The sequence below is a fragment of the Astyanax mexicanus genome, chromosome 13 (assembly GCF_023375975.1).
Source record: "Astyanax mexicanus isolate ESR-SI-001 chromosome 13, AstMex3_surface, whole genome shotgun sequence".
NCBI lineage: Eukaryota > Metazoa > Chordata > Actinopteri > Characiformes > Acestrorhamphidae > Astyanax > Astyanax mexicanus.
This window is the reverse complement of record NC_064420.1, coordinates 34,384,640-34,404,115: the sequence shown is the minus strand read 5'-3', so window position 1 is coordinate 34,404,115 and position 19,476 is coordinate 34,384,640. Positions and strand designations below refer to the sequence as shown.

Sequence of the window (19,476 nt, the reverse complement as noted above, 5' to 3'; positions counted from 1 at the left end):
GCTGAGACGCTCTGGCCGCTGAGAGACCCCGCGTGCGGCCTTTGGGTGGCGCGCGGCCGCCTGTAAACAGTGTCGGTAGTTGTTTTTTTTTTTTTTTTGCAGCGGTTGGGGAAGCATTACGTCAGAGGCATAATGGCGGAGGAGGCTGGTTGAGAAGGAGAATTACTCCGTGAAGCGGCGCTGAAACCAACTTCATCGCCCGTGGACGAGGAGATCGGCGGTCCCCTCCCCCCACCTCCCCCCTCCCCGGAAAAAAATGGCCTGCAATTTCAACGAAGACAGAAAACTCGACAAGGACGGCGTGAAAGCGGCGGGCGGCGGCGGCTTGTCCGCGGACAGCGGCGGCGGAGAGAGCCAGAAACTATTGTCAGCCTCCGCCGCGACCACATCCAGGCAAAATGGCGATCAGGCTGGATGTGAAGACGAGCAAATGTCTGAACAAGACGCTGCTGAGCGGCGGAGGAGCTCGCTGTCAGACGCCAGGCACGGCGGCGGCTCTCCCTCCACCCTGCAGAAGCCCGCCGAGGAACTGCCACGGAAGAATTTCCAGATTCCTCGGAAGATTAAAGAACGGAAAGGTTGTGTCCCCTTTTTACTGGCGTTCCTCGGGCTCTCTAGCCTGTCCGTTCGGCATGTCTGCTGTCCCGCCTTCCACATGAACCACAGTAACCTGTCTGTTTGCTCCCGGCTGTGTGTTTAGCTAGCTAGCCGGGCTCTTCGTGGGTCAGGAGGGGCCGTGGTTTTCCGTGGGTTCTGGGGCTTGTGGAAAGCAGTATGTTGTGTTATTTAGTTACGTTAGCCGCCACATGAACGGCATTTAGCTTGCCAAACGTTAGTGAGCGTTTAGCTGGCTAACGCTGGCTAAGCTAACTAGCTAAGTAACTGGCTGGCTAATGTAGCTAGTTAACATATCGAGAACCACTTAAAACGCTGAGCTTTGGGCGATGAGGTCTTACATCTATGCATAAATACTGGTGTTAATGTGTCTGCCTACAAGTTAACGTGTCAATACTGTTCAGTGTTTTGATCCTGGAGCTAGCTAGCTTAGCTTACCTAACTAGCTGAGTGGTTGCTATGCTGCAAGCTAGCTAGAGGTTACCTGTTAACTAGCAAAGCTAAGATAGCTAGCTAGCTAACTAGCTCCCAGAGTTCACCACTACAGTGCTGTCTTCACATGACACATATTTGCTGCCTCTTTCCTCATTCCCTGAAAAATGCAGTTAGCTAACCTAGCTAGCCACATCAACACACAAACACTGTTCAAGCTAGCTAACGCCAAATGTCTAACGTCCTCAGGCACAGTAGCTAGCGTTAGCTTAGCTTTAGAACTTTGTAAGACACTTCAATTCAAAACACTTCAGAGGCCCTGTGAACTCTCAGTTTCACGTCAAGTGACCATTCAGTCCAGTTTTACATCCTAAATAAACCCAGTTTAAGATAGTTAATCTACAATATCTTTACTGTCCAGCTAGTAACTTGCCCTGTACTCTAACTTAGCCAATTTCCCCTGTTTCTCAAGCATACACTACAGTCAAACTCAGTGAGAATTCCTCACTATTTTTAAACTGATGCATTGCCCACACAAGTTTTTAATAAGCTTTTACTATTTTGCCATATAAGACAATGTCTGTCTTAATGCCACTCCACCTGTAAACAGACCTGAAGCTTCAAATTAGAGTTACACTGAGCTTCATGGTGCTGTCCTGTACGCTGCCTCATACATCATACAAGCTGTTGATTTTCAGACGCTTGTCTTCTGATGCATTTGTGAATTGGAGACCTTTTGAGAACAGACCTTTTCAGTTTCTCCAGTTTTCTTTTAGAGTGATTTAATGGTATAGGAAACTGTACTCACTACACTTTAGCTTTAACTTTGTGTAATTTATTTAAAAAGAACTCCACTTTTAAAAGCTATAATTAGGGTTCATACAGTTATGAAAAACCTGGTAAAGTCATGGAATTTGAAAATAGAAATTTCCAGGCCTGGATAAGTTTTGGAAAAAATACCCAGAAAGTTTTGGTAAAGTCATGGAAACACGCAATTCATAAACATGTGTTTCTATTTATCGACTGAGAAAAGCTATTTTGAGTTAACAAATACATCAGCTCAGAGTTACTTCAGTAATATAATTAGTAATATAGCCCTACGTAATGGAGCTCTCAGAATCTGACACACATTTTATTATTGAATATTGTCAGCATTGTATATGCAGATTATATATTTAAGTATTCTAGATATTTTTCATGTCTGCACTGATGTTTTAAAGATTGTATGGTCATGAAAATTTGCACAGATTATTAACTATTGCTTATGGTCTGTACAGTGTGCCTACTGAGACACCTGAGAAAACATGATACCGAGGAAAATAACAGGATTGCAACCAATTGAACCCCAGGTTAATTAATCAGCTACTGTGTTAATTCTAATGCAGGGACTATTGGGAATTAGGGAGTTCCACATGGTTCTATGGTAAGGTGTGTGAAGCTGATGATAATTATAGAAGTGTACTTATTCACCCTGTAATTAAGAGGGAAGAACTGAAGTGTGGTCTTACATACTAAACACAAATAAATCTGAAATGATAAAAACAACAGATGAAAGCTTAATAGACCTAATGCTTATTAGTTTTGTGGAGTACCAACCTGGAATGTTTTGGGTACCACCAGTGAAACATGTACCGGAGTTTGAGAAACACTGTTCTAGAAAAATAGTAATTATTGTATTGGTATTTATCTTGACTTGTTCTTTAAAATGCCCACTCCTTTCTTTTCTATGCAGTTTGCAATATTACATTTTGATTTAGTAGTATGTCCTCAAAAGCTCTGTCTTTATTGCTTACTTATATTCATCTGGCAGTCAGTGGATTTTGTACCACTTCAGATCATTTACTAGAGTAGAAGTGAAGCATAAAAGTCAACAAAAACTGGAAAGATTGTTGTTCTAAATCTTTTGACTGGTAGTGTGTAGCTAGCTATTTGTCGGCTTGTATGTTATACCGTCAGTAGGGTTGTTATGTGCCTAATAATCAAGCACTGCATTGTCTTTTTTATTAATAGTTTATGGAATGATTATATTTGTTATATGCCTGTGGATGGGATGTAGTTATTGTTACATGTGCAAGTAATTTTCAGACAATTCTGTAGGCTGTAGTTATGCCTCACAAGCTTGTTGAACAGCCCACCATAGTAACTGTGATAGAGTTGGACAGTGACTTTTCTCTGCTGCTGCTTTCTCCTTCACTAAAGAGCTCTTCAAAGCTTTTATTTTTAAATAGCTGCTCATGTAGCTGTAGTGCCTCATGGTTCACCTGTCAGGAAATGCTATATTTAATTTGCCAGCTTTGCTTACACTGATTTGGATGTTACTAGCATTTTTAGTTGAGTTGTGTTTGTATGTGTGTGTGTGTGTGTGTGCTCATTCTTCTAACACCACTTTTCTTGCTTTGTTTCTCCAGGACTCCTCCAGATGTTGCCTCCAGATTCACGGGAGTTTGAGGAGCTTGTAAAGGTCCTCTCATCCTTCTATCTGGATGCACCTTCTCGAGGAGCTTTCACCTACACCAAAGCATGTCTCATTCATAATGAGCTCCTGGAAAAAGAGGTATGTTTGTTGCAATTGTTTTGTGATACTAAGACTTTAGACTAAATGTAGGTGTACTTTTGCATTGAAGAATAAGGTGTGGACATTAATAGTATTAATCATGATATCTAATGTATCTGCATGTTTTTGAACACCAGAAGTTTGCAAACAGCCAGCTCCGATTAATACCCCTGTCCAACATGCTCCTCACACTACCACACTCTAGACCCATGAGTATATTATACAATGGTTCATAGTTTTTAAATTCAACATTTGGATTAGGTTGTGTAAGTACACACCTAATTTACATCTGGAATAAAAAATGATCTGTGCCTTTTCATCAAAATGTATTGTAAATTTTTCAGTTTGTCATCATGTTGTTACAGTAGTGTTTTCTGATAATAGTTAATGATTTTACACAAATATAAGTATTAAATTAAGATACGATAAGAGATACATTACTGATCATGTCCTCAAAGCCTCACTCCTGCTTAATGTGCTTGTGTTTGTTGTTGCAGTTTGTTGAGAAGAAAAGGGAACTCAAACAGGCTGGACGGACCGAAGCTGAGCTCACAGAATCCTATGCCTTTCTGCTGCCTGATACAAACAAGGTAAGACTCACAGCTGTATGTGTTTCTCAACTGATAATTTGTTTATTTTCTTGTCTGGGAGGTTCTGTGACACTGTTTGAATCAGAGTAGCATAATGCTTTCTCAGATTCTCACAAAACTGTGGGACTGTGGTGTAGGGAAAATGAGCAAGATAACACTGTGTTTCTGTTGTTGCAGACTCACTGGATCTGTGAAAAGGGCCTGTCAGTGGGACATGCACGGCTTAGCAATTTGGGAAATCCTGCTAAAGGTGAACATATAATTTCCCTTTAAAATAAGTGATACTCCACATTATCAAATTTATTCTGACGTTGTCTGTAAATGTAAATGTCATAGGCTCAGCATGTTACAGTGTGTCAAAACACTCCTAACACTCATGACAAATGACCCCCTAGTACTGATGGGTGTTAATTTGTGATACGAATATCGAATAGGATCAGATTGCATTCATTACATTTATAAACCTGAGTTTCCTGCTTTGCCAAAACAGCATCTTTTCAGAAGAAATAGTTCAAACAGGACACTATATGTATTTCTAGAGGTTAACAAACATTTTGCATTTTTTCAAATTTCCTTTCACCACAGTGTTAAGGGGACATGTAGATCAATCCCTTTTGTATTTTAACTTTACACTGTAAACAAAAATTTTTAGGTAATGTTTTGCATTCAGAGTTATTTGAGCTCATTATTTTAGTTACTTTTTGCATTTGTATGTACAATTGCCTCTGTTGGCTGGCTGAAAAATGTTCCGCAAATATTTGATATTCATTTGAGTAAACTCTGCACTGCACCTTCTACAAAAACAACACCGGTACACATCACTGGAATCCTGTCTGATTAAGAAATGCTGAAATAATTGTTTGTTTTTGTCTGTTTTTTTTTTTAGGGGTTTACCTTTCAAAATACTCAGATTTGTTGCAGATAAATCCATTTGATGCAGGTGCATCTGGGGATATTATTATATTTAAAGTCATGAAGGTAATTTTTTCTTTTAATTTAATCTAAATATAAAAATCTTATGTATCTTGTGTGTTTTTAGTTTAATGTTTGACTAATTTGAAAGAATTTGTGATTTAATTCTACAGGGTAGATTGAAGAGCATATTTGAAAACATGCCCAAGAGTAATTTGGAACCAGCACCTAAGTTTGACTGCCATGTACACAAAAATGCCAGCAAAGTGACCTCACTGTTATCATATAGGGCCTTTGAGCTCACTCAGGTATGTGGATCAGTCATAACTATTATTGTATTATATAATGCTGAACGATTTGACTAAGGTTTCTTATCATCTATCAACATTTTACCTTGATTACGATAATAATGAGTATTTTTATTAGAGACAGAGTTTTTGTCCTTGTAGATCGGTCAGGGAGGAGTCATGTGATTTACACTGCTGTTGTGTCTTCCTAAGGGGACAATACATAAACACAATATATATATATATATATATATATATATATATATATATATATATATATATATATATATATATATATATATATATATATGAAATAACAGACCAGATTATGAGTTATTTGGATAATTCAAGAGTAATCTGGTTAGAGGGTCTAAAAGATGCTTTTAATTCATTTTTAGTTCATTGCTCACATAAACTTTCTAACTTTATGCCTGATATTATTATTATTATTATTATTATTATTATTATTATTATTGTTATACTTATTATTATGGGGATTTGGTGACTGATATGTTTCTTGTTTATGATCTACAGCAATACTTTTATGAGTTTGCGTTTGACGAGCTGAAGTCCCGGCCCAGGCATGTGTGTCCGTATGCTGTGGTGTCTTTCCAGTACAAAGGCAAAGAATCAGCCACTGCTGCTCACAGGTACAGGATATCTGTCATATTATACTGCTCTTAATCCCTTAGAATCAGGTTAATTGTGGCTTCAGTTACCAGTGTCAGCTTATCACTGAGCTGTGAAAAGCTGGGAAAGAGAAGAAGGGGGAGAGTTTAGTTTTTATTTATTGTTTATGAGCAAAGATAAATATCTCAAAATTAGCATGATACTATGAGGTGCATTTATGGATGTTGCCAAAAAGATGGCAACATATTAGTGTTCTGTCTTCTGCTTTGGATACTGTACTCTTACAATTAAAGAAACCCTAAAACACACTAAAACAACTTACTTTAAGCTTTAAATTATTCTGTACGCACACATTTTACACATCTGTTACAAGCATGGATCTCCTGTTGCATTGCTCAAAGAACCATTTAAAGCAAGAGTGTATCCAGTCTATCCAGAAAGGGTTGGAATTAAGCTTATTGGTGCTGTAATTAGTGTATTAGTGTTGTTTTTGTGAATAATAATGTGCAGGTGTTTATTTGTTACAAGCCAGTTATGTGGGTCTAGTGTGTCTGTATATTATTCATTATTCAAGTGTGTATTCTTTATGATGCAATTAGTGGTTATTGTAACCCACCCCTGGTGTTGTGTATAGGCCTGTCACAATAACCTATTTTGTTTGGACTTATTATTTTATTATTGTTATAAACAATATTGCCATTTTAAGACCGTTTGAATTATTATATTAAATGATAATATAACATATGTTAATGTCTTTTACAAAGTGGGTATTGCATAATTATGACACGCCTAGTTGCATACATGGTTTTTATACTTTTTTAAATTATGTTTCTTTGTTTGTATTTTAGATTAAGCAGTTCTATGTATGAAGGAAATCGAGGTAAGTCATTATGCTATTGGTTTGTTCTCAATAGACATCCCCAATCAGTGTTATCTGAAATAGAAGTGAATCGTGTTTGTTTTTGGCAGTACGGCGAAGGTACACAGTGTGGAGTGGCCCGCTGGTTAACAAGGGGGAAGAGCTGTATCAAGTGTGCATCCGTTCCCCCAGTCTCCCTTTCCTTCCCCTCAAACTGTAAGTGACCTTCTTAACCCCACTTCTCACGTGCATCAGCGCTGACCTGAGCTTACGCTGGGCTTTCTTTATCCCCTGCTGAATTTTTCATTTTATATGTAGGCCCATTTTACATGTTGCATCCTGTTTGCATATCTTTGTTGTAAAAAATAATGTGCTGTATGCCACCCGTGGTGGCAGTAACATTTTTATTTATTTGTGTATTTATTTTTTACCTTTTGATTTTTAGTCCTGATAAAATAGACATAAGCATGGTAATGCACCTCGACCAAGTGAAGAGGAAAATTCCTTCCACGCTGCTTTCATGGGACACCTACAGTGGAACACGAGAGGGTAAAACAAGTGCTTTAAAATCAGTGCTAAAATTTCTGTTTGACATATTTTATGCATCTAACAAAAACGTCAGTTTCTAGTTTGCTGCAATATTTATGTATGTAGACTTTTTTCCCCTCTAAATCCTAATTATTTTTCTCTGGCAGCACTGAAGTGTGGGATGTATGCTAGTCTATTTGAAGTCATGGGGAAGACCAAACAAGGCAACTGCCTGTCTGGACTTCTTCAAAGAATGGAGAGGGAAAAAATGGTGAGTTGTGTTTAATTTTTTTAATTATTATTTTTCTTTTTTCTTTTTTGTATTTATTATGCCACATAAATTTTCAGTTTTATCTTTGACAGCAAGCATTACAGGAGGTATCAAGGAGTTTTAATCACTAAAAATGCATATGTGCTTGATGTAAAAAGAGCACGCAATTCGGCATCAATCCCATCTTTGCTTTCGTGTCCTTGGTTTCTTTAAACTTCATGTTTAAACATTTTTATTTCTTTTGACTCTGCAGCCACTTCAACCTGTGGCTGAATTTTGCCATTTCTTTATATATATTTTCAAAATTTGTTAACTAAACTGAGATTTATAACAATTATGATGTCTGTTACCTCACTATTCCACCACTGAAATCCTTCGTCAATCTTGTCCATTTGTCGTGTTAGATAAAAAAAAAAAAAAAACAGGATTTTCAGAAAAAGATTTCTCGTTTTTTTTTACGTACTTTGTGAATGCTGTCTAATATAGTTTGCTGACATAGTTTGATTGTGTTTAATCACTAGTTTACAATGCTTGTGATACTTTATTAGTAAAAAAAAAATATAACATGTTTATAAAGCACACTGTAAAATAAGTAAGTGTGTAAACTCTGTAAAACATGTATTTGTTATAAACTTTATAACAAATGATCTGAGGCTCGTCTGAAGCTGCATGCAAATGAGGACGTAAACTTCCTTGTTCTCGTCCTTTACCGAGTTTCATTATGTGAAAATGCAGATTATCAGAATGTCTCTAAGGGAGAAATTTTGGGCTGTTTGTCTGTGTCTTAATAATGTTTGTTTTTATCCTCCAGGTCCTTGTGAAGCCCCTGGTGGACAGAGGCTTTCTGTTTCTCTTATCGTCGTCTCACATGCACAGTTCTAATGGTATGCTTGTCCTGTAATCATTACTAGTCACTACTGGCAGCTGGCTACTTACATCTGGTGTCTGATTCTGTCACGCTTGTCTTTTTTCGAAACATGCAGAGAGGCGAGGGAGGAGTGATCGAGGATTACAGGCACTTTTTATTTTCCAAGAACCAAGAATCATGACACGGTTCTGTATGTATCATTGTGTTCATTCTATAGAATGTTTTATTGTTTACATTTTATTTTTTTTAAAAAATCACGTTGACTTTTTTTTTGTGTCTCCTCCTCTTCCAAAAGTCTCGAAGCACGCTGGCCATCATGAGGCAGTTCCTTTAGAGCCCAAAGACCCAATCACTGAGCATCTACACACCTTTGTCCCTGCACTGCACCATGCCTTCTTCAAGCTGCGCTCCAATCCCCCCAGAGACCTGGGAGCAGGCGTTAAAAACCAGGCTCTGGATTATCTGGGCGTCCAGGAGCAAGGAATGGGACGCCCCTTTTTGGTGCCCGAGTACCGGACAAGCATGGATGAGCGCCCCAACCTGCACCCTGCACCTCGACCCAAGGGTATGGACTCTGCTCTGAGTTCTTACATGTACGGACCCAGTAACTTTCAGCTGCCGGTGACGCGTCTGCAGCAAGGCCTGCTGGACAGCGGGCAGCGCGGGTCTGTGTCTCCACCTGGTGGAGGAGCTGAGGAGTACAGCCCTGTGTCGGACTGGGGAGGTTCGGACCGTGCCTCGAGCAGCGGCCGGGCGGGTCCGGCGCCGGCACAGTCTAACGGCAGTGCCCAAAGGGCGCAGAAGAGCCAGACTGATTACGAAAAGGAAAAGATGGAGAAGCTGCTAAAACTGATCCAGCTGCACAAGCGTGCACGGGGTAAAGACGACGTCGGTGAGCCCGAGCGAAGTGATGAGTGGGACGCTGCTGGCCTTAAGAGGAGACTGGAGGGGGATATGCCTAGCAGTGTCAGCAAGTACCTGAACACGGGCCTTCTGAGCAACGGAGAGCAAGGGAGAGGTGAGCAAGGCTAAAAAATATTTTTAAAAATTTTTGTTATTCACTTGTACTACATGATTATGATTACTTAAATAAGTAAATTGTCATCTGATACTTAATTTAGTGTACTGCAAACATTCTCTCTAAAATGGTCAATTTACTGGCAAACCCTTTAAACTTTAAACATGATGCAAGGAGATTTTATTTAGTAAGTAATTTTATAACATTTCTAGCTTTTAAAAAAATTTATTCAAAGTAACTTTTCCTTTACTTTGTCAGCCAGTCATTGCAGCTCTAGGAGTAAGCAGAGTTGCCAAGTGTTCTGGAGATTTTAGTTACAGATGCTTCATTCCTTTAAGATTATAATGCTGCAGTTTTAATGGGAACATTTCCTCTCCCCCCGTATGTACACATGTTTCGTACAAGAGGCTTCCCGTCACTTCATGCGTCTTAAACAGTTGTGAATTTTGAGACTGCAAAAGGAAAAGACTGAATAGATAACGAACAGGTTGCAATGTAGTGAGCTGATTTGCATATTCCATTCCACAGAACGATCAGATTTTACAGAGACACATTTGTCTAAATGAATTGGGCTAAAATCTTATCTGGATACAATACAGATACAGGATGTGACCAGGTGTAAACAGGATTTATTTATATATAGTAATATGTATAAAACTGGTTTGATATTGAAAGACTTTTGTTTTTGCTTACTGGATGTATGTGTTCATTTGTGGATTTTTTTTATTTTACTGTGGTACCTGTTCTTTTAGATAAGGAATCAGTTTTGATGGGATGTTTACATTTGTATGTTTATTCAGATTAGTTATTTACACATTTTGTTCATTTATTGCTCTTTGATAATCAAGCACCACCTAGTTAAAGATTTATTGTGGAGTGGTTAAAAACACACGTGTATCCTTGAAAACCTCCAAAACCACTAATATGGCAATAGTTTGTAACATTGTATTACTGGGTGGTTTAAAAAAAGCTGCTTTAACAGGATTTAAAAAAGATCTGTTTGTTTCTGATGCCACAAAGCAGAACCAGCCTGCAGATGCAAAGGCCTAAAAAAAGTCCATTAAGTCTGATATAAAGTCTCTGTGGTTTAAGGGAGGCCTGAGGCGCAGGGGAGGCTGCGCTGTCGGTTAAAGTGGTGAACTATACAGTGGGGTCTCTGTTTGCATGCACAGCTTTTAGAAAACCACTTGTTTGTTGCTGATTCTCTGTTAATGTGCTGAATAAAAGATGGCATGTTTGTTTAAGTTACATCTTCCCTCATTATCTCCCTACGTTCTCCTGGCTTTTCCTTCAGTTCCTCAGGGCGACAAGCCTCTCTCACTGTCGACGGTGATGGACGACATGGGGCTGTGCGACACGGACCTCCGGGAACAAGTCACCAACAGCGCCTCCCTCCAGGACACGCAGGCCCTCCTCAAGCTTTTCCTCAGCGCCTTAAACAAGGTTGCCCAGGGCTCCACTGCTGCTGCCGCTGCTGTTGCTGCTGCGGCTGATGCCATAACCGCCACACCTGCTGCTTCCACACAGCACCAAGACAGCTCGGGCCCCCCAGAGCCCACCACACACTGTGACCGTGACCTTCGCCCCAAACCTGCTGAGCAGGACCAGACCACACAGGACTACCTAGAGGTTTGGAGCTTCTCTCGTTTTTATGCAGTGTTCTCGTGCTTACATGTTGGTTTATTTGAGGTGAGGTAAAGGTGCGCAACTTATAGAGATTGTTTGCAGGAGCTAGTGTCAAGTTTATATATATTTAGTTTATTTTTATGTGTTTATATGCCAATAGTCTAATGTAAAATCTTCTCTATAGAACACATTTGTTTAAATAAGCAAATAGAAGTGATGCATTACAATTTGGACATTTTGCATATGTTACATTTTGACTATAATTGGGAGTTCTAAAATCTGCAGGAAAATGCCATATTGAACGTTGTTTTCTGTAGTGGCTTGTAGTGAAGTGAAGGGATGCCCAAACTTGGGTGTGTGTTTATTTACATGCAAACAGTCTTATGTAAAATCTTCTTCATATAACACACTTGTTCAAATTCTAATGCATAATTTATTTTAATTTAACAGTAATAAACTAGTGTTTGCAAAAGAAATGGCACTTTTATTTGCCTTTTTTGTAGTGTTATTTATATTTATATTGAACTTGCATAGATCCACCTAGAAAACTCAAACCTCTCGTATGAAAAGAAAAGGCACAATTTTCTATCAGGAGCACATATATGTTTTACTTGCATTTTGTTTATACAACAAATGTCAGTTTTGCAGTGTTTTTTTTTTTAGTATCATGCAGCCTTAAGTTAAGTTTTTTTCCTCTTGATGTGGAGGTACAAGGTTTTGTGTGACCACAACAAAATGCTGGTAAATTAATAAATTGCATGTATTTAGCTTGGTAGCCTTAGCATTTTTTTTGTTCTGGCGTACAATGAGTGTGTGTTCAAATATCATATCATTTATCAGATATAACAAAACTTTACTATATTAAATAAACATTTGTGTTCATGTTTTTCATGTTTTCTAATGTTATGTAATGTTTTATTTAAAGAGCATGAAAATATTTTTTATTTTAGTGTTTTATAATGTTTAAAGAAAGCTTTATGCTAAACTGTAAGACAGTAAAAGTAATTAATCAATGTCTGATTCAAATTGTTAAAGTAAAAAATGTCTAAGAAAAAAACTGAAAAAAATCTTTTTGTAACTGGTACAAAGTGAGTACACCCTAAGCCTGGGTTCTTTTTGGGATTATCTATTTTAATAGTGATACATTTGATTTATTTGTAGGCATGCAGTATTAGCAGTATGGACCTGTGCAGTCCATCATCCAGTATTGAGCAGCAGCCGTCCCGCACATCTGAACCTCCCAGCAGCCATAACCGCTTACAGTGGAGAGCAGGCTCCACAGGTACTTACTATTCTTACCTTTAAAAAATTAAGCTTAAATATATTTATAAATGAAATCATTGTGATTTAAACTCATACTGTTTCAGCATTGCATGTGGTATTTCAAATAATTTTAATAGTACCCAGGTGTGTTGAATCTGTGGCCAGTTTATAACGTTCTCTATTTCTGTCCACAGTTTCTGACTCTGGGGTTGATGTATTGGTGGCGAACAAATCTGGGCAAGCAGGCGGTAAAATGCTAGACACTATCCTCGACCAGGAGTTCCAGAACCTCTGCACGGGAATTCAAAAAGTGATGGACAGCCATCAAATACTGTATGTTCCCCAGCCCCAGCCACCTTGGCACAAGGGTAAAGTCAATGGGTTGGACTCCACCTTCTCTTCGTACGTGTCAAACTACGTCTCGCCACCAACTGTGCAAACTTACATCAACTCTCTGTGTGAAAAAATGAACCGCATGATTCGCTCACCTGGTGCTCCTTCAAACTCACTGGCCAATCCTGCTGCTCCTACTGTTACTGCCCCTCTTCCTGCTCCAGTCCCTTCTTCTCAAGCAGCAGCGGCTCCTCCTTCTACAATTCCTGCACCTCCTCCTGCTCTTCCCTCCAAACCACCAGCCCCTAAGCTTAAATCAAATGAATCTTTACACAAACCCACACCACCTGAACACAAGCCTCATACCCCCTCTTCAACTCCTTCTCCTACCCCTGCCCCCAAGAAACACCCGTCCCCTACCAGCAAGCCCCCCCGGCTCGGCACTGTCAAAGAGGTGCATATGGCCATACCAGGGAAAAAGACTGACCCTAAGGTCCCCAACATTGCAGAGAGTCCAGTGTGTCTGCCTTCAGCAGGCATCCCAGCTCTCCCACTCATACCCGAGCTGCCGCCTGACCCAGCCCAGGTGGGGGGAAGTAACGTGATTGGTCAGATCAAGCCGGAGGTGTTATGCACTCTGATGGAAATCATGCAGATGAACGCAGTAAGGTTTTATATCAAGCGAGGGGATCAGGATGAGAACGAGCTCTGCACTGAGATTAAGGTACAATTTCTTTGTTGGATGAAGACTTGCATATTGCATATTATTGCTTTCCAAAGAAGAAAATGCATCTCCTAGGGGTGCCCCAAAATGCATGTTTTTACGAGAGCAGTGCTATTCTAATCATTCATTTACCTCAGAAAATACTAGTATCTCTAAAATATCAACTATACACGAGAAAGAAAAAATAATTGATGTAGCGAATATTAAAAAATGGAGATGCATGCTTTTCTTTGGACAGCGTTAACTTCAGCAGTCATATTCTGACGTTCTCTTTAGTTCACTGTTTTCTGAGCCAGATGTTTTCTCGATTCACCACAGGTGTATTTGCAAAGCCTCGGCAATATTGAATGCGACCCTCAGACGTATCTGGAAAACAACTGCCAGCAAAAGTTTATGGTCATTATTCAGAATGAGGACATAGCAACTCATGTTCACAAGGTACCAACTGGTCTGTGTTTCTGTTTTTGTTTTGTTTTTTTTCTCCCTGGAATATGTTTGAACATTTATGAGCTACTTGTATATGACGTTTTAGCAGACATTTTTGTTTACGCTGTGGACAGAGCTAGTAAACTTATAGAATATGTGTTGAGAACACAGAAGAAATGTTGGCTGAGATGTGAAAGTGTGACCTCTGTGTGAACTGAAACTTTGTTGAACTGTTTTTCATACTTCTCTCATGTCTTATGTCTCTAGATTCCAGCCCTAGTGTCATTAAAGAAGCTATCTACGGTGTACTTTGCTGGAGTGGACAGTCTAGATGATGTAAAAAACCGCACTTATAATGAGCTTTTTGTTTCTGGAGGCCTCATCGTTTCAGATGAGCTCATCCTCAGCCCTGACTACATCACTCTAGGTGAGTAAAAGTCACTGATTTAAAGACAGCTGTTGAATCTTATTAGAGTTTTCACACACTAGGCCAGTGCCTGTGTAGCTTATGCAGAAGACATATCACGACCCAGTGGGCACTCTCTGAAAAATTACCTGCTTTATGAGCTCTTAGAAATACCTGGACTTTGTATTAGGTTGCTGAAGGTATAATCTTTGAACTGTCTGGTACCTAGGGCTGAACAATGTATCACTTTTAATATAAATTGTGATTTGAATGGACATGATATTTCGATCACAGGAGCTGTGATTTGAATTAGTCACGACATCACCACATCGTCACGACATCACCACATTTGTATTCCATAGAGTTGAGGATTGTCGTTTTGGGCTTAAAGTTACTCCCATGCTCAGCGGGAATGACAGGAGGCGCAGAATGAGCCGTGGCCGGCGTGACAATGTCTTCATATTTATGTCTTATCATTCAGTTCTGCTCAATAATAAATAAAAGCTGTGCTGTGACACTTTAATAAATGTGTTTTGAAAAGAAAGAAAATAAAGATGAATACATAAATGTATATACACATACACACGAAAAATCGCAATTAGATATTAATCGTGCAGCCCTACTGATAAATTATACATATTTGGGGTGATGTCTCATAATTAGAAGATGCATATTGCAACAACTCTCTTTAAACCAAAGAAGTGCCTCATATGTTTTGGAGTGTAAACTGTTCAGGCAAATGTCGGATATAGGTCTCACACACACACACACAAAAAGTAAACAGCTTAAAAAAACATTGGATTTGGGCCACTTTACACCATTTTTTTAACCAATAAGGTGTCATTGACCCAGCAGGTAATCTCAATCCTTCATTAATAGCATTAGGCGTAATGTAATACTTTTTGTCTGGGTTGCAGAAAAGATGCAGATGTTCCTTCAGTTTCTGGAGAGTCAGAACTTGTCGTGGAAATGGAAGGTACACTGCAAGACGCAGAAGAAGCTGAAAGAGCTCAGCAGGTGAGTGTATGACCAGACAACTTTTAAAAGTGGTAAAGTGTTTTATTTTCAAATATCTTAAGAGAGCAGTCTCCCTGTCTTATTGCTGTAGGCTGTTCTGTTTGAATTCTGTTTGATTTTTTTGCAGGTTAAACTCTGAAGCTCTGGATTTGTTGAACCTGCTGACAATCTATCAGAAGAAGCACCTAGTTGAGTTTTTGCCTTACCATGAGTGTGATGCTCCCTCCAGGCAAGCTCCAGATCTTGACTGCCTGGTGAAGTTACAGGCTCAGCACTCACAACTCCGACACATCATTTTCCTCACAGGTACAATGTGCCTAATTGACTGTCTACTCTAAGTCTGCTCTAACTCTTCCAGTTTAAATTTACATCTCTTTTGTGAGCAATATCTGATCTTAGCAAAGAAGATAAATATGGAGTTAATATTATTTAGCATTTTAGTGGAATTGATGGAATTGAATATTTTTGCATCGTTTCTATGAATGCTTCTTGTATTGATTATTTGTCATGTGTTACTTACAGATAAACCATTTGATGTTCCCAAGTTCTCAAGTAATGGCATCATGATTGCTAGTATAACCGACATCATGACTAACTTTGAGAGTCTGATAAGCAGTACTAAATCTGAGGTGCCTGCTCTCCTGGCTCCAGGTACAGTAATGGTGGATATGCGGTGTGTTACAATGCTTCGAATTAAACAAACCAAATTTAGTATACTCACTCACTTTTTTGCATTTCCTGTAGCGGAAACTGATGCATGCGTGGGTGAGGAGGACATGTCCTTGGACTCGGATGAGGACGCAACTTCGGCAGCTGTTGTCTCTAAGAACACAGAGGAAGAGAGAACCTCGCTCCCTCCTCTGCCTCAGAGTGAAGAGTTTCGGCCCCCTCTCCCTGAACTCCCTGTTCAGGACCCTCTGTCGTCTTTCCCCGTTGACTACAACGTTCTGAAGTTGGCCATCTCAGAATACAAGGCGTCCAGGCAAAGCAGCACATCCTCAGCTGATTTAGAGGACAGCTTGACCAGTTTCGGGGTTAATCCTCACCAGAGTTACCTGTACCCCAGCTCGGCACAGTGGAGTCCGTACTCTGGCTCTCCCGGCTACCATGTGGGCTCAGCCTATTCTTCTCCCGCCTGCTCGACCTCTCAAGGGCAGGAGCTCAGCCAGGCCAGCACCATGAGCATAACTCAGGGCAGTGCTGCTGCTGCTGCTGTTCCACTTTCTCAAACTTCTTCTCTGCTCCAGGCTATCCCTAGCACTCTCCCTCCTCTTAACCCTTCCACATTACACCCTGCTAACTCAGCTCTACTGCCCCCTGCCAGCAACTCTCCCCTGCCTGTGCCCCAGGCCTCTACCGGCAGCATAGCAGAGGCCCTACCTGTTCCACAGGCAACATCCTGTCCTCAGGCCCAGGCTGATGATGCTATGGTAGCCTTAACCAGTAGCATCAGTCAGGTTGTACAGAATAAAGCCATCGAATCCACAGCCCTCACGTCCTCTTCAAGCTCGTCCTCCTCATCTCTACCCACTTACCCAGAACCTTCAATGTTCCCTGCACTCACACCCATCCCCCCAGTACCCCCAATGCCCATTCTTAACTGGGCAGCTGCACCAGGTCCACATCAGAGCTATCCACCAGGAGTAAACAGGGGGGCTTTCGGTCCTCTCCCCTCATTGCAGAACGAAGCTGCGAGGACACCATCTTCTTCAGCTGCCGTAAATCCGTTGTGGGCAGGAGCTGGTGACTGTGCGACCCCTAACAGTAAAGTTGAGGGAAGCACACCTGGGTCAGCATCTTCTACAGTCCCACTGCAGGAAGCGGGGCTGGAGAAGGGCAGCACTCCCGAAAGCCTCATGCCCGGCAGCCAAGGCAGCAGGACTCCACTGAACTCTTGCTCAGAGAGCCATGGTGTTGGTCCTCCTCAGCCTCACGCTGGAGGTCTTGCATCTGGAAGGGGGGGTGGGGGTGGTGCTGCTGCTGCTGCCATCCCAAGAGGACTTCTTCCCCTCCCAGGAGCCGTGTGCCGAGGGGGACCACAAGGGATGGGCTCCCATGGTAGTGGCGGCGGCGGCACATATGGCCCTCGAGGGCCCATGCCGGGGCTCATGGACATGATGCGCGGAGGCTACCGAGGGAGAGGTCCCCCTCCCATGCCCATGAGGTCCAGACCAAGTCGGGGGCCTATGAGGGGCAGCTGTAACTGGGGCTACCCTTCTGGCAGGGGAGGGGGCGGAGTTCCAGATTACTACTCGGACCATCCATACCCCTAAAATGCCACGGGGAGCAGTAAATTCTCACGGACTACTTTGCGTAGAGAATGTATATATTTAACATGAAGAGCACATTGAACCATGATGTGGGTTTAAAAAAAAATTAAATTCTGGTTTTGTATCAGTTAGATCAACAATTCACACAGCGGCCGATGTTTTGCTGTTGCTCCAAAATGCTCTTCCTTAACAAGATGTTTGAAACCTTGTCCAGACCACTATATTTATATTGCCAAGAAATGTTAATGCCTTTCAATGTTACGGCTTTTGTTTTGTCCCCCTCCTTCCTCCCAGTTTTCAAAAACGGTTTGTGATCAAGGGTCAAAGTACAGACAATATTTTTTTAAAAAGAAAGTGAGTCACTCTTCATTTTAGCTGGTTTTTGTTTTGAGTTTTTTTTTTTTTACATTCTTGGTTGTACAAAACGTTCTATTAAACAAGGTTGTATCAAACATAGAATTGCGTTGAGTACATTGCCTAAGGTCGACACTGTATGTGGTTTTAATGCTTTATGAATGATTTTAAGTATGATCACGCAAAAGAGGTGCTGAGTATCAGAGGTTGTTTCTGGTCAAACTTAATGAGACTCAGACTCACTTAACCCTCTATTGCATGAACAACTTTTTAAACATCATATATTTTTTTAATTGTGTTTTTGTGACTTCAAATTGGTTAAATAATTCAAATTAAAACAAAAATCATAAAAAAATTTTTTTGGGGGGGTACTTGGTAATTTGTTGCCATATGGCAACAACGCGGGTTCGGTGAACATGCTCTAAGGATGAAAATGAAGAAGTTTTAGCTGACTGATACAATACATGCAGAAAAACAGCTATTGAACTATCACTTTCCATAACAAACCATTTGCAAAAAATATTTTTTCTGATCAGGAAATTAATATATTTGTTAATATATCATATGAAAATGTGAAAATAGCATAATGTTAAGAAATTAAATATGTTTTCAAGTTAAAATCATATACCTATCTGCAAATACAGTGCCAGGTAACTCAATGGGAGCCCATTAGGATACATGTATAGAATGAATGTCACTGTATGCATGTTGTTGCCATATGGCAACAAATTCATTTTTGCCTTTTACAGAGAAAGTATAACTTTATATTTGGATTAAATGATAAAAAATGAAAGCTTACTTTCCCCAGATTTATGTTGAATTTTTTTATGATCAAAATATGTCTTGAAGTTTGAAAACTAGCAATGTATAGGTTCCCACTTTGACGTGACCTTCACAGTGTCGCGCATCCACATGGAAAGGGTTGGCAAACAGGATTTCCTGATTAACTGATGTCATCAAACTGATAAATATTTCAAAAGTAAAGTCCCATTTTCACACACAATGGGAAAAGTGGTGGATATTATGTCATTCTCTATTGAAAATACTCATAAAAAGAATTTGTTGCCATATGGCAACAACATGCAATAGAGGGTTAATGCCTGACCAACAGAGGGCAGCATTCTCTTATTTTGGAGAGAATAAAGTAAAAATCACTGTAGTTAACAAACCAGAAATCATTTAAAATTCAGAACGTTCTGATGCACATGCAATTTTAAAATGGTAAGAAATGTAAATAATGTGTATAATATATTTTTTACTCAAGGGAATAATTATTTTCTTTGTTGTTTAAATACAGTTTATTATATTTAAGAACACTTTGAATGTTCAGCTCTCTTTATATACCCCAAAAAACCTAATCAACCTTAACAGGAGATACAAATTTTGCTGTATAATTTAAAACACACATTTGTAATAGAATTAAGTAATAGTGTGAACATTAGGAAGCCACTGTGAGTGCAGCACTACATCATTGTTACAGTATGAGTAATATG

At 40.0% G+C, this 19,476-nt stretch overlaps 1 protein-coding gene across 1 annotated transcript; it reads left to right on the top strand.

Moving 5' to 3' along the window:
* The first annotated feature begins 102 nt into the window (after nucleotides 1-102).
* tasorb (transcription activation suppressor b) lies at nucleotides 103-18,088 on the top strand. Its single transcript, XM_007249905.4, has 23 exons — nucleotides 103-578; nucleotides 3,456-3,601; nucleotides 4,099-4,191; nucleotides 4,369-4,441; nucleotides 5,078-5,169; nucleotides 5,277-5,411; nucleotides 5,925-6,040; nucleotides 6,869-6,900; nucleotides 6,990-7,095; nucleotides 7,325-7,428; nucleotides 7,575-7,678; nucleotides 8,490-8,562; nucleotides 8,662-8,736; nucleotides 8,842-9,564; nucleotides 10,859-11,193; nucleotides 12,352-12,472; nucleotides 12,648-13,510; nucleotides 13,829-13,948; nucleotides 14,204-14,363; nucleotides 15,260-15,359; nucleotides 15,487-15,665; nucleotides 15,882-16,010; nucleotides 16,104-18,088. Exons 1-23 carry the CDS (start codon nucleotides 257-259, stop codon nucleotides 17,630-17,632), a joined length of 5,730 nt encoding a protein of 1,909 aa, XP_007249967.3. The 5' UTR covers nucleotides 103-256; the 3' UTR covers nucleotides 17,633-18,088.
* Nucleotides 18,089-19,476: the final 1,388 nt, after the last annotated feature.

Bases quoted from the DNA above. Each gene is read 5' to 3' on its own strand.
- tasorb (XM_007249905.4), top strand. From the start codon at position 257: ATGGCCTGCAATTTCAACGAAGACAGAAAACTCGACAAGGACGGCGTG. The intron at 3,602-4,098 runs GTATGTTTGTTG...TTGTTGTTGCAG, and splicing joins ATGAGCTCCTGGAAAAAGAG to TTTGTTGAGAAGAAAAGGGA. The intron at 4,192-4,368 runs GTAAGACTCACA...CTGTTGTTGCAG, and splicing joins TGCTGCCTGATACAAACAAG to ACTCACTGGATCTGTGAAAA.